Source organism: Camelina sativa, chromosome 1 (assembly GCF_000633955.1).
Source record: "Camelina sativa cultivar DH55 chromosome 1, Cs, whole genome shotgun sequence".
NCBI lineage: Eukaryota > Viridiplantae > Streptophyta > Magnoliopsida > Brassicales > Brassicaceae > Camelina > Camelina sativa.
Window position 1 is genome coordinate 22976843 of NC_025685.1, and position 15101 is coordinate 22991943.

At 38.7% G+C, this 15101-nt stretch overlaps 3 protein-coding genes across 4 annotated transcripts; all 3 read left to right on the forward strand.

Annotated features, from left to right (window-relative positions):
- LOC104702287 lies at positions 830-4632 on the forward strand. Its single transcript, XM_010418128.2, has 5 exons — positions 830-1565; positions 1646-2515; positions 2610-3068; positions 3150-3339; positions 3444-4632. Exons 1-5 carry the CDS (start codon positions 1143-1145, stop codon positions 4361-4363), a joined length of 2862 nt encoding a protein of 953 aa, XP_010416430.1. The 5' UTR covers positions 830-1142; the 3' UTR covers positions 4364-4632.
- LOC104711086 (cell division cycle protein 27 homolog B-like) lies at positions 7778-12401 on the forward strand. Of its 2 annotated transcripts, XR_002033234.1 has the most exons (15): positions 7778-7966; positions 8651-8723; positions 8844-8953; positions 9090-9136; positions 9226-9323; positions 9404-9690; positions 9951-10106; positions 10277-10490; positions 10620-10843; positions 10935-11000; positions 11249-11405; positions 11497-11562; positions 11810-11929; positions 12094-12170; positions 12258-12397. XR_002033234.1 is itself a non-coding variant. In XM_019229332.1 (13 exons), exons 1-13 carry the CDS (start codon positions 7862-7864, stop codon positions 12379-12381), a joined length of 1701 nt encoding a protein of 566 aa, XP_019084877.1. In that variant the 5' UTR covers positions 7778-7861; the 3' UTR covers positions 12382-12401. The 2 variants fall into 2 exon arrangements, 1 of the variants encoding a protein (XP_019084877.1); XM_019229332.1 differs by lacking the exons at positions 11249-11405; positions 11497-11562 and having other exon boundaries at positions 12258-12401.
- On the forward strand, positions 12720-13572 carry LOC109126187 (cell division cycle protein 27 homolog B-like). Its single transcript, XM_019229334.1, has 3 exons — positions 12720-12778; positions 12869-13150; positions 13262-13572. Exons 1-3 carry the CDS (start codon positions 12743-12745, stop codon positions 13310-13312), a joined length of 369 nt encoding a protein of 122 aa, XP_019084879.1. The 5' UTR covers positions 12720-12742; the 3' UTR covers positions 13313-13572.

Sequence of the window (15101 nt, forward strand, 5' to 3'; positions counted from 1 at the left end):
ATACATCCGACTGAACCGACCAAGAGACGCAAAGCAAACCAGCAAGAGCAAAGTCATCTCCGAACTTATCTCGCAAATCCAGAATACTAATCAACTAAAGATAATAAATTAGAGCCCAAATTAGCATAACTTCACCGCACGGTGCCTTCTCGGGTTTGCCACATCGCATCTGCCTTATTGTCTCACTTCTTAGCCGGACTGACACCGAAAAATTGAGGAAGCTTTCAAGAACTTTGGCTTAAAGGGAATCCTCAAATCTCGGCCACCGACGTATACAGAATCCTCTCCAATAACCGGTAGACTCTAAACCCGACTCAACCGATAATCTCCGGATAGACTGGGAACTCCGACAAAGAGGTTGGGTGTAGCAGGAGGACGCAACCCTAGACTCAGATCCGAACCCTGAAGCTACGAAGAAAGCCACCGCAACAGCTGCGAACCACCACCATCAGCCGCAACAACTATGAAGAAAGCCACCCTGAGCAGCTGCGAACCACCACCATCGGCCGCCGGAAAGGAAACGAGCCGAGATCTCGCTCCAAAGCATCAACCGCCGCAATAGATGAGCCATTCCTCAGCACCGCCGGAGAAGAAGAGATCGGAGGACCAAACTACTACTACAATTGGAAAATAACACAAAAAGAAAAAGCAGAACCCTCTCACACCGCCGGCGAAGCCCTGATCGGCGGAGAGGCAAGCGAAATTCCGATGGCGGCGGCTGGAGACTAGGGTTTTGTTGTGTTTTCTCTTTTCTCAAAAGTAGACTCTTAGTTAATCATTCATTCTTTAATCTCAAGCAAGAATCATTATCTGAGCATAACCAAATTCTTCATCCTTTTTAACTTATAATTCTTTTTTTCTTTTAAGAACAAAAACAGAAAAAGCAAATAAAGTTAAATACTTCATCTCTCTACAGTTTTGTCTGTTTCTTTGTACATTTGGCCATGAATGAATCAATGATTGTTTCTTCTTCCTACCTTTGATCTAATCGTTTCCACAAAATCTTCTCTTGTCGCTTCTTTCTGATCATCCCCAAGAAAAAGAAAAAGGTTTAATTTTTTTGTGTGCAAGTGTTAAATCAGAGAAGGGGGTTTTGAGTATATAAAGCTTCTTACTTTGATCCAAAAATTCGAAGTGGAAAAATGGAATCATCGTTACCTTCACCATTTGGCGATCCAGCTCCTAATTTATCTGATTCGGAGCTCCGAGAAACCGCTTACGAGATCTTAGTCGCTGCTTGCCGGACCACCGGAAGTCGTCCGCTCACTTACACCCCTCAATCCCCCAAATCTGATCGGAGCAACGGTGTGACGACGGCGGGTTTATCTCCATCACCTTCGCTTCATAGATCTCTTACGTCTACAGCTGCTAGTAAGGTGAAGAAGGCCTTAGGGATGAAGAAACGAAACGGTGACGGAGACGGAGGCGGAGGAGCATCGTCTGGTCAACCTGATCGGAGTAAGAAATCCGTCACGGTTGGTGAGTTGGTTCGTGTACAGATGCGAATTTCTGAACAGATCGATTCAAGGATTCGTAGAGCTCTTCTTAGGATCGCTTCTGGTCAGGTATGTAAAAAGGTAGCATTTTGATATTTCCCGTAAGAAGAGTTGGGATTGAGCTTTGACATTTGTGGGTTTGATTGTAGCTTGGGAGGCGTGTGGAGATGATGGTGTTACCTCTTGAGCTTCTTCAACAGCTTAAAGCTTCAGATTTTTCAGATCAAGAAGACTATGAATCATGGCAGAGAAGAAACTTGAAGCTTCTTGAAGCCGGTTTGATATTATATCCTTGTGTGCCGTTAACTAAATCGGATAAATCTGTTCAACAGCTTAAGCAGATCATCAGGTCAGGTCTCGAGAGGCCGTTAGATACCGGGAAGATTACAGGGGAGACGCAGAATCTTAGGAGTTTAGTAATGTCTCTTGCTAGTCGGTCTGACAACAATGGGATTGGTTCCGAGACTTGTCATTGGGCTGATGGGTTTCCGCTGAATCTTAGAATCTATAAAATGCTCTTAGAGTCTTGTTTTGATGTGAACGATGAGTTGTTGATCGTTGAAGAAGTAGATGAAGTTTTGGAGCTTGTCAAGAAAACATGGCCTGTCTTGGGTATGGATCAGATGATTCACAACGTTTGTTTTCTCTGGGTGTTGTTTAATCGGTATGTTACAACTGGACAAGTGGAGAATGACTTGCTTGTAGCTGCTCATAACTTGATACTCGAAATCGAGAACGACGCAAAGGAGACGAATGATCCTGTGTATTCAAAGATCTTGAGTTCTGTTTTAAGTTTGATTGTGGATTGGGCTGAGAAGATACTTCTTGCTTACCATGATACTTTCAACATTGATAACGTCGAGACGCTTGAAACTACAGTTTCTTTGGGGATTTTGGTAGCTAAAGTACTAGGTGAAGATACTTCTAGTGAGTATAGAAGGAAAAAGAAGCATGCCGATTCAGGTCGTGATCGTGTCGATACCTATATCAGATCTTCTTTGCGTATGGCCTTTTCACAGGTTTGTAATTTTCCCTTTTTTTTTTGTTGATTGTATTTGTATTTGAGGCCATTTATGTAGTTTTGTTTTTTCTTCTACTGTTTGGTTGTGATAGACAAAGAGGATGGTGGAACATAGCAAGAAATCAAAATCCCGTCAGAACACTAGCAATCTTCCGGCTCTTGCGATTCTTGCAGAGGATATTGGTCATTTAGCTTTCAACGAGAAGGCTATATTTAGTCCAATCTTAAAGAGCTGGCATCCTCTTGCAGCTGGTGTGGCTGCAGCTACGCTTCATTCATGCTACGGAACTGAATTGAAGAAGTTCATGTCTGGTATTACTGAGTTGACGCCGGATGCTATAAGAGTACTCACCGCTGCAGATAAGCTTGAGAAGGATCTGGTGCAGATCGCAGTTCAAGATGCAGTAGATAGTGAAGATGGCGGGAAATCAGTTATTAGAGAGATGCCTCCTTTTGAAGCTGAAGTTGTTATTGGCAACCTTGTGAAATCATGGATCAAGACTAGAGTCGATAGGCTTAAGGAGTGGATTGACCGGAATCTCCAGCAAGAGGTATCTAACGACTTTAAAAATATTTCCTTTTTGGTTATGCCTTGAGAGTTTATTGATTGGTTTTGTAACTTTCTATTGCAGGTATGGAATCCGAGATCGAATAAACTTGGTATCGCTCCTTCTGCAGTTGATGTACTGAGGATGGTAGATGAGACATTGGAAGCGTTTTTCTTGTTGCCAATACTAATGCATCAAGTTTTACTTCCTGAGCTAACGTCAGGTCTCGACAAATGTATGCAGCATTACGTATCAAAGGCGAAATCTTCCTGCGGTATGCAGATTATTCAATTGTCTGGTATTTTGAATGATGAAGCTCATGCTTTGTTGATTTCTCACTTATGGATTTTCTTTATTTTCTTTAATGGAATTGATTAGGCTCGCGGAATACGTTTCTACCTGCTCTGCCCGCTTTAACAAGATGCACGGTCGGGTCGAGACTACATGGTGTATTTAAGAAAAAGGAGAAGCCAATGGTAGCTTCTCACAGGAGGAAATCTCAGTCAGCGTCGAGTAATGACTCGGCAGAAATAATTCAGTTCTGTTGCAGAATCAACACTCTGCAGTACATTAGGACGGAGATCGAATCATCGGGGAGAAAAACATTGAACCGTCTCCCAGATTCCGAAGTTGCTTCTTTGGATGGTAACGGTAAAGTCTTTGAACAGTCCATTGGTTATTGCTCGAAAGGAATACAGCAACTGTCTGAAGCAACTGCTTACAAGATCGTCTTCCACGATCTGAGCTACGTTCTCTGGGATGGTCTGTATATCGGGGAAGTTCCTTCCTCGAGGATCGAGCTGTTTCTTCAAGAGCTCGAACGGTGCCTTGAGATCATCTCCTCAACGGTTCATGACAGAGTCCGAACAAGAGTCATTTCAGACATCATGAGAGCTTCTTTCGACGGGTTCTTATTGGTCCTCCTAGCAGGTGGACCATCACGTGGCTTTACAGTTCAAGACTCTGCTGCGGTGGAGGAGGATTTCAAGTTTCTGTGTGATCTTTTCTGGTCAAATGGAGATGGTTTGCCTTTGGATTTAATCGAGAAGGTTTCGACGACGGTCAAGAGTATACTTCCGCTGCTGCGCACTGATACAGACTCTTTGATTGAACGTTTTAAAGCTGTGTGTCTCGAGAATCATGGTTCTGACAGAGGGAAGCTTCCACTACCGCCAACTTCTGGTCCGTGGAGTCCAACAGAACCAAACACACTTTTAAGAGTATTGTGTTACCGTTATGATGAGTCTGCTACTAAGTTTCTGAAGAAGGCGTATAACTTGCCCAGGAAGCTAACCTGAGAAACTATCGAGAGTTGGGAACTTGAAACAGGTGGTGATTTTAGTGGTATACGCCGGTTTAGTTTGAAATGTGGGATACTGTATTATTTTTGGTTAAGCGGCTAACCGTTTGGTATTGGCAAATTAAATTACTTGTACACAAGAAAGTAGAAAAACTTCAGTGAAATATTCGTCTTTTGTACTACTACTAATCAAAGCTTGTGGCCTTGTGGGCTTTGTAGTTTACACTTTACATGTTGTCAACTGTTATAGTTTTGTATATTTATATTTATTACCTTTGTTTTTCATCATTCTTTTTCAGTTTTATCTTTTTGACAATGTAAAATTTAATTGCTACAAATCATACTGTTCATTAGTTCATGTCATGAGCATCAGAAAATGATTATCGTATATCGAACTTTCCACAAATATACATGCGCCCAACGATCTAGTATTTTGTTAAAATTCGGTAGTGTTTTTTTTTTTTTAATTACATTGTAACCACATTTTTCAAACTTTAACCACACTGAAAAAGCTTCTTCAAATAACGCAATATCTTCGGTTGATTACTACGGTGCACTTCTTTGATTACCTCGATCGAGTGCTTCTCCATCCGTTACATCCTCATAATTGTTTTCATGACTAACTCCATATGACAATGATGTTGGTGGTGGAAGACATGGACTTTCAGCGAGATGGTCTTGATGAGGTGTTTGGATTTATGACATGTGGTAATTAGACGATACGTTTTTTGTGGACTAAATAGTTACATGGATCACCAGCATAATTAACCTATCTCTTTGTTTCCACCCAAGCCACACGCACTACAAGGTTCTTCAAGTTGTCTAGGAAATAAGGTGAGAGGATGTTGATGGCTCTCTGAGTCTGTGATAGTAAAAGGAGGATCTTCCCTGTTGGTACGGGATTCAGCACCCCCGACATACCGAGCTAAACCAGAAATACTAATTGATTAGTTAACCGGAAAACCGGTTAAAGGCTTGATTAGGTCAACAAGAAATCAGTTCGGCCAAAGTGTCACCTTGAAGAAGAAGGAGCCGACTTCCACTTCGGCACGGCGGCCGAATGAAGCAATGAGGCAGCTTTCCATATCTTACTTCATCCGATAAGGAAAGCGAATATATATTGTAATCTTAGAGCATGTATAAAGAGGGGGATACTTCTCCCTTGTAAGGTATCCAGAATAAAATACAATAATTGAGTTCTCCTCTTGTTCTTAGCAATAAACCCTAATTCTTTTGAGTTCTACTTCTTTACTTTCAATTCCAAGGCTTAGATCCATTTTCTAGAGAGATAACTTTATTGAATTTGTTTCCCTCCTTAAACAAATTCATTGTGGAAACCTAGTTCCTACATTCCCTCATGCAATCCAAATCGAGACGAAAATCACACACAATACAACGATAAAATATACTAGCTAGGGTTTTGCCACACCAATCACAAGCGTTGTTGGATTCATAAACAACGTTTCGGTCAAGCATAGAGGCAAGTGAGTACACCGTAAGAGGAGTATTGCCTTCGAATGAGTGGATATTAGTTTCGGAAAACCGAAGGGTGGTATAGAGAAGGTGGTTGGGGTGATAAGGATATCTCAGACGTAGCGGGACGATGTCAGTATGTCACAGCCTTCGTGGACCACGAGCTTGCAGATGTCGCAATAGTAATGCCAATCATTTCAGTTTTCGTCATCACTCTCGTCAATTGGTCTGCAACAAAGACATCTTGAAGGAAGAGGATTATCTTGGTGAGGATGAGCTGGATCAGAGAGACGGCATCTTGGTGCGAGATCTTGATATTTTCGTTGCAAGGAAGAGTCTAATTAATTAGGGGTTTTAAAACAAAATATATATTTGTAAAGTATGATTGTATGAATACGGATGTTACGTGTTATTTGAATTTAGTTATATAAAAGGAAAATTATATAGTGAATCAATTGTTTTTTTTAACGACTTATTAGTCGAGGTCTAGAAATAAAGCGGTGGGTTGTCAATGATTGTAGTATCCAATTTGCTGTCAAACATATATTTAATCATAGTGATTTGTTAATTAAAAATACATTAACGTTTATATCAAATTTAAAAATTATATTAGACATTTTGTTTAATAATGATATTCATATGAATCTTGATAGTTTCGAAATTCTTTAAACTGGATGTGCATGGAAGACAAGTTTTTGTGGAGACTTTTTACATTTTTGAAATCCGCATGCCGTGTGATTGTCAGATCATTAGAGACCTAAAAAATGAACTTTATTTCCAAAATTTGTTCCCACTCTCTTGTTTCACTTGATGAGATCGATAATTATGAATACATGAAAAGTGCTTGAGGCTCTCCGTCTAGTGATAAACAAAGACGAGAGTTTCCACTGAGACTTTTGAATGGTTGTGTAGTATTAGTGTGGACCAGACGTCCCGACGGTGCATACAAATATTTTGGTATGGGAAACATTTGGACGGTCGTATAGAGCATATATTATAGTATGCACGGGTAACATACTGCGATATGGAAATCACAATGGTATATGAAGTTTTTGAGGAGTGTAGTAAAAAAAATGCAGATCAACAATGAATTTATAATAGTGGAGCTTTATGCTCAAGTGCGCACTAATACACAACAATATACTATAGTTAATTAAATGCCAACTAGTCCTACTTTAGTCCGGTCATAAACATACTACACAACCATTCAAAGCATGAGTGAGAGGGAACTGATTATATTGCTCCTGTCAATATAAATAATCAGACAGTCTTTCGAGTAATCTAGAAAGAAATAATATTGTCTACATGGTCACATGATCTAGACAAATACCAAAAAGTATGGGAATGACGCTTACACTCATTTTTGATTCCTCCAACTATAACTCTTCTTCTGAAATTATTCCTCTCTAAGTCGTAGAATAAAATCTCGGGAGCATCCTTTTCAAATGACGACACAATACAGATTTCTCCTGCATCAGTGGTGCCGCAGATTGTCATTAGTTCGAGATTCCAGTATGAATCACAAAAAGAAGGAGAAAGAAGAGCAGTATTGGCCAACCAAATTTGCTTCTTAATATCATCAAGCACACACAAAATATAACTATTATCCTTGTTGACAGAAAATAAGGCTAATTTCCCTTTGTAGTTTATTAGTTTTACACGATCTAACTTCTCTTTTTCTTTTGATGCTTCAACGAAAAGTAACCGTTCATCCCCAACAGTATAAGTTTGCTGAACAAGAAAGAAACGGGTCAATTACAAAGCCCAATAGCTGACAAAAAACACAGGGGAGATTCGGCCCATTAAACTTTTTTAAAACAAGGCTTTATGATTTTGTCACGTGCCGAAAGGTTTGAAAAACAGAGCATCACACGTGCCGCCTCAAAATTTGAAATCACGACTTCAAAAAAAAAAATCCCAAAGGGTAAGAAAATAAATTAATTCCCAGAAAAAGAAAAAAGAAAAAAAAAACTGAAACCCTCTCTCTTCTCTCTCTTCTCTCTCTGGAGGAAGGAAGGCAACTATGGAAGCTATGCTTGTGGACTGTGTACACAACAGTCTTCGTCATTTTGTATACAAGAATGCTATTTTCATGTGCGAGCGTCTCTGCGCTGAGTTCCCCTCTGAGGTGCCCTCTTCCCTTCACTCTCTCTCTCTGATTTTATCTCTATTTCTTTCAAATTCTGTTCAATCGAAGCTGTTGGAATGGTCAAATAGAGATTTTTGGGTTTTTAATTCGTCTGGGTATCTTTGAATTCGTCGAAAGTGCATCTCTTTTTAGATTTCGAATTCGATAGCTTCACTGTGTCTTCTTCGAGATCGATTTTGGTTTCTCACCTTTTTATCCCTTTGCTTCGCGATCTGTGTATTGATTCTCGGTTCAATTCGTTTTTTTTTTTACTCTCTCTCTCTTGGGTTGAATTTGTTTTTATTAGTAGCTGTGCTCATTAGTCATTACTGGTTTTGGTCTTTAGAAAAATTGCAATTTGAGGTTTGCTTCTCTCTAGATTTCAGAAGTAAATGACTTTTTGTCCATATATGATTCCAAGTTTAAATTCTATTATCCTTGGCACTTAGCTATGAGTCAACTGTTACAGGAATTCTCTGGGCTTATCTCAAGTTTTGTTAAAATTTGGGTTTATAGAGCTTCAATAATAGCTGAGAAAGTATTTTATTCATTTAGCCTTCTTGTCTGGATAGTTTCAACATTCGTAGCGGTTTTCAAATTGTGAGCTTCAGGAAGCGTGTCAATAAAAGACTAGCCTTTGAGGCCTTCTTCTTTAATCACTTTCTGACTTTTCCTCTTATACAGGTTAATTTGCAGCTATTAGCCACCAGCTACCTGCAGAATAACCAAGCTTACAGTGCATATCATCTGTTAAAGGGTATGTGCCATGGTTTCTTGACTTGTTCCTTGTTACTTTGTTAGCCTTTTAGTCAGAATTTTGCGCCTTCTTTTGTTAGATTGTTTTTGATAATCTTTGTATTCGTTTTGATATGTAAAGGAACACAAATGGCTCAGTCCCGGTACTTGTTCGCGTTATCATGCTTCCAGATGGACCTTCTCAATGAAGCTGAATCTGCACTCTGTCCTGTTAATGAACCTGGTGCGGAGGTATTTAATGTTCTCTGGTATATTGCCTTTATAAGCTTATTGAATCTCATTTTACTAACACAGTGTGTCAGTATCTGGACCTTATTCATTGATTTAGTTCAGCTAAGATAACATCAGGCTTCTGGTTATTGTGCAGATCCCAAATGGCGCAGCAGGCCATTACCTTCTTGGACTGATTTACAAGTTTGTTTTTTGATTCTCTCTATGCAATTATTCTTGATTCTGAATGTCTTCAGTGAGATGATTTCTCATATATAATAGTGACCTTTCAGGTATACGGATAGAAGGAAGAATGCTGCTCAACAATTTAAATTGTCTTTAACAATAGACCCTCTACTTTGGGCCGCATATGAGGAATTATGTATACTAGGTAAACAGAATACCTTTTCTGCATACTTGGCTCATTGGCTATGCTTCTCTAACACTTTTCTTTCCGTTCAACTTCTTCAGGTGCTGCTGAGGAAGCAACTGCAGTTTTTGGTGAAACAGCTGCTCTCTCCATTCAAAAGCAGTACATGCAACAACTGTCAACTTCCCTCGGCTTAAACACGTACAATGAGGAACGTAATTCGACTTCTACTAAAAACACGAGTTCTGAAGATTATAGTCCAAGGCAGTCTAAACACACACAAAGCCATGGCCTTAAAGATATCTCTGGAAATTTTCATTCTCATGCAATTAATGGAAGTGTTTCGAATATGTCATTCTATAATACGCCTTCGCCAGTGGCTGCACAGGTAATGCCACACGATTTTCATACTCCATTTTTTTTATCACACATTCTTTAGTACTTTGGAGGTTTAATGCATCATGGGTATAAATCTCACAGTGTATGCATCTGTTATTTATATCTCTTATGCCAAAAGAATGGTTTCTTTAATCTTGACTATTTAAAAATGGGGTCTTGATTCTGTTTTTGTGTCTCTGGTTTGGCACTTAATTTTTATCAGCCTTTATAGTTATCTGAAATGGTTTATTTGTATTTTTGAAATTGTAGCTGTCCGGTGTAGCTCCTCCACCACTTTTCCGGAATTTTCAGCCGGCTGTTGCAAACCAAAACTCTCTTATTACTGACAATTCTCCAAAGTCCACAGTAAACTCGACTCTTCAAGCACCCAGAAGAAAGTTTGTAGATGAAGGAAAGCTACGTAAGGTAGTATTTACATATCTGTACTGGTCTACTTAGTTTTCACATATATGTACTGGTCTACATAGTTTTGAACATATTGGTTTTCACTTTACTCTTTAAGTCTGATTTGTACTCGGGATGAAATTTTCTCTATCATCTTTCTCACCGTGAGTGCATGTCTCTTTTGTTTGCAGATTTCTGGCAGGCTATTTTCTGATTCTGGTCCACGACGGAGCTCGAGACTGTCTGCGGATTCAGGGGCAAACACTAATTCAAGTGCTGCAACAGTAAGCGGAAATGTAAGCAACGCTTCCAAGTATTTGGGAGGTTCTAAATTGAGTTCTTTAGCACTTCGTTCTGTAACACTTCGGAAGGGACACTCCTGGGCGAATGAAAACATAGATGAAGGTTATTACATTCCATGCACTATATCACTATTTTTGTTTGAAATCTGGCCTGTTGTGATTATTATCATGCCTTCTGTTTTGGTGTCGGCATAATAGTAATACCCAAAGCGTTGTCATTCTGATTGGCTAGGAGTTCGTGGGGAACCTTTTGATGATTCAAGGCCTAATACTGCCTCAACGATTGGTTCTATGGCCTCCAATGATGCTAAATTCTGTGATCAAGAAGACGAAACAATGTTGACTGCGGGCACAGCAATGAGTGCCCAAAGAATCACAATTGGTGTTTCGGAAATTTTAAGCCTCCTTAGGATACTTGGAGAAGGGTGTAGACTTTCGTACATGTACAGGTGTCAGGTAGACATATTGTTGTTCTCTTGAATAATGCAAGGTGAGGTGAACTTATATAGGCTTATTTATTGTGTTCCTCTGCTTCTGGATGGTTCAGGAGGCACTGGATATGTATATGAAACTTCCACATAAGCATCATAATACAGGATGGGTTCTTTCCCAGGTAAATTAGTGACTCTTTTCTCTTTTAGACTGTCATATATGGATACAGCTTAGACATGTTTTATTTGGACAACCATTGTAGGAGCTATGTTATTCAGTTTTTTTGTTGTTGTTGTGTATATACACTTTTTGTAACGACTAACTTGGACAGAAGTTTCCAACGAGATCCCCTGTGTGAGTTTTAGTCTGGTGCCCTGTGATAGTTATTGTTGGAGGTTTATATACATCTAGTATTGCTATCAAATGCAGGTCGGGAAAGCATACTTTGAACNAAGAAGACGAAACAATGTTGACTGCGGGCACAGCAATGAGTGCCCAAAGAATCACAATTGGTGTTTCGGAATTTGTAAGCCTCCTTAGGATACTTGGAGAAGGGTGTAGACTTTCGTACATGTACAGGTGTCAGGTAGACATATTGTTGTTCTCTTGAATAATGCAAGGTGAGGTGAACTTATATAGGCTTATTTATTGTGTTCCTCTGCTTCTGGATGGTTCAGGAGGCACTGGATATGTATATGAAACTTCCACATAAGCATCATAATACAGGATGGGTTCTTTCCCAGGTAAATTAGTGACTCTTTTCTCTTTTAGACTGTCATATATGGATACAGCTTAGACATGTTTTATTTTGACAACCATTGTAGGAGCTATGTTATTCATTTTTTTGTTGTTGTTGTGTATATACGCTTTTTGTAACGACTAACTTGGACAGAAGTTTCCAACGAGATCCCCTGTGTGAGTTTTAGTCTGGTGCCCTGTGATAGTTATTGTTGGAGGTTTATATACATCTAGTATTGCTATCAAATGCAGGTCGGGAAAGCATACTTTGAACTAATCGACTATTTAGAAGCTGAAAAAGCATTCCGTCTTGCCCGCCAGGCTTCTCCTTATTGCTTAGAAGGAATGGATATATACTCTACGGTCCTCTACGTAAGTGTATTTTTCCTGGTTTCTAAACATACAGTCTCATCTGAGTCTGTGATGAAACTCAAACGTTGACAATTTGCTTTAGGTTGAGGAAAGGTTGAAAATTCCTGGAAAAAAATCCCATGTATTGTAATATATTCATCCAAAAAAATATATATTTTTTGCAGCATTTGAAGGAAGATATGAAGCTGAGTTACTTGGCTCAGGAACTAATATCAACCGATCGCCTAGCTCCCCAATCTTGGTAATTTTTGTCTAAGTTCTTTTTCTGATTAATGTTTTAATATACTGTTAGTGATTTGGACACATAAGCGAACTATCGATTATGTAGGTGTGCTATGGGGAATTGCTATAGCTTGCAAAAGGACCATGAGACCGCACTAAAGAATTTCCTGCGAGCTGTTCAACTGAATCCAAGATTTGCATATGCTCATACTTTATGTGGCCACGAGTAAGAAAACTTCTATCGATTTGATTGTACAATGTGCTTGATGAATAAATGNCAGGTAGACATATTGTTGTTCTCTTGAATAATGCAAGGTGAGGTGAACTTATATAGGCTTATTTATTGTGTTCCTCTGCTTCTGGATGGTTCAGGAGGCACTGGATATGTATATGAAACTTCCACATAAGCATCATAATACAGGATGGGTTCTTTCCCAGGTAAATTAGTGACTCTTTTCTCTTTTAGACTGTCATATATGGATACAGCTTAGACATGTTTTATTTTGACAACCATTGTAGGAGCTATGTTATTCATTTTTTTGTTGTTGTTGTGTATATACGNTCCTAATAAACCCGAGTTCATCTGTCATAATGTCTTATTTAGGGACAGCTCTGCATGCCTTAAAGGTTATTTTATTACTTTCATTTTGTAAGGTCTACAAGAAAAAACAAGCTTTAAAGAATGACTAAATGTTTTTTCTTGTTCTGTGTGAACAGAGAAGTGAGGAAGCACTAGAGATAATGGAGCAAGCAATAGTAGCAGATAGAAAAAACCCACTTCCAATGTACCAGAAGGCTAACATACTTGTCTGCTTAGAAAGATTAGATGAAGCTCTAGAAGTTCTTGAGGAGCTCAAAGAGTATGCACCTTCAGAGAGCAGCGTTTACGCTTTAATGGGCAGGATCTATAAGCGGCGAAACATGCACGATAAAGCCATGCTTCATTTCGGTCTCGCTTTGGATATGAAACCGCCTGCAACTGACGTTGCTGCAATAAAGGTTTGAGTCTTTCAAAAACACAACAGAGTCGTCCAGTGACGGTTTCTAAATTTGAATTATTTTGAGTCTTGAGAAAGGGATTAATAGCGTAATAATGTTTGTCTAAAACAGGCTGCAATGGAGAAATTGCATGTTCCGGATGAGATAGACGAGAGCCCATGAAACCATTGCTGCTCCAAGGAACCTTGAGTTTGAATTAATGTGAAACCGTTGCTGCTCCACGAACCATGGGTATAAATTATCTGTGCAAAGCCTAGCTCTTTTAGGGAACTAGTTGAATTTTAAATCTTTAGCTTTGGTACTAAACAGTAACACAGCCACAAGAGCTTACCACATGACATGACTTGAGTAATGTATCATGAGTTAAGCTGTATGTTGTCCATAACTACTTATTTGCAATATATAAATTTTCCACATGGGTATGTTTGTTACGAACTCTTTGTCTTTACATATTTTTTCTTCTGGTATGTTCAATTTCAATGATATGTTTATATTGTGAACAGTGTTAAAAAGTTAAAAAGCGTTAAACTAATATATTATATTCTGTAGATATTGGTAAACGTTCTCAGAAAATCTTTAATAAACGTCTACTGGAATAGCTGACAACGCGTTTGTAGAAACGTTTAAGATCGCAAAGATTGCATCCGAAACCATTTCGCGAAACTCACGATTAAGCCTTGTTGTGATTTGAAAACTAAAGACAATATAAGTCTCGACGCTTGTGTGCTAACACCACAACAACCAAACCACTTTTGATTATTTTTTTAAAACAAAATGCAGTTCACGTTTGACTATTTCAATTTGTATATATGTGAAGCCGATATTCCCGAGACTTCACTTCAATTTGCAAAAAACAAGGGATAATAGTTAGTCTCGATGCTTTGCGTGTGTTAGAAACACTAAACACAACAGCAACTAATTGTTTCAATTATTATTTAACCACGATATTTAAACTAATATTATGCTCATCTGCTAAAGCTTGTGAACCCCTCTTCATGTCTCAGTCTTACTTGTGCTACCTCCTCCTTGCTCTTTGTAAGCTTTTAACCTTTTAGCATCTTTTGCAAGTCTACCTTTCTTTTTCTTTCTCGGCCTTTTCTTAGTGTTAAGGAGCTTCCTGTCTATACCAAAAAGTTTGTAGTAATGCCAAGCTTCATTGGCACTAGCTATGAGTTCGCCTGTTGCTTCATCATTGTATGCCAAAAAAACTTCGAAACCTCTTTTTCGAACAGAATGAATGATCTTCACGAAGTCTTTATTGCCTGTCACAACAAGGGTGGGACAAGGGGGCATTTTATCACACATATATTGAAGAAGTGCCACCTTTGCAGCATTGTCCGCTGTGTCTTTCTCTGAAAAAATTATTAATGTAATGAATTACGTACTAAACTGAAAGAAAAAATAAACTAAAAAGACAAGGTCGTAAGAGAGGTTGTTACCTTCCGATTCCGATCGTGGTACATGGACTAAGTTTATATTGTCTTTCTCTTGCTCCTTCAGATATTCATATTTTACTGTGTTGAAATGACGTTTATCTCCTATCCCCACAAACCCCGATACAATAAAATTCTTCTTCTTAAGAAACTCAACGATATGTGGATATAATAAACCTAAATCTTGAGCTTCATAATAACTTGGGATTGGACAGTTTTCCCAATCCCAAAGTATATATAAGAGGCGAGATTGGGTATCAATGGAAGGCAACCTTACAGATTTACCTCTGCAACAAAATAAAAAGAAAGAGAGTTTTAGTTATGTATGGTTACAAAAAAAATTAATAGATACTTATAATAGTTGTTTATTATGTATCCTTCTATACTTTTATTAATCATATTGGATGAAGAAAAAGAAAAAAAATTACTTGGTTTCACGATCTTTCTTCTTTAAAACGTTCAGAAGTTTCCCACCAACTGCTTCTCTGATTTCAGCACCCCTTGCATCTATGGTTAGT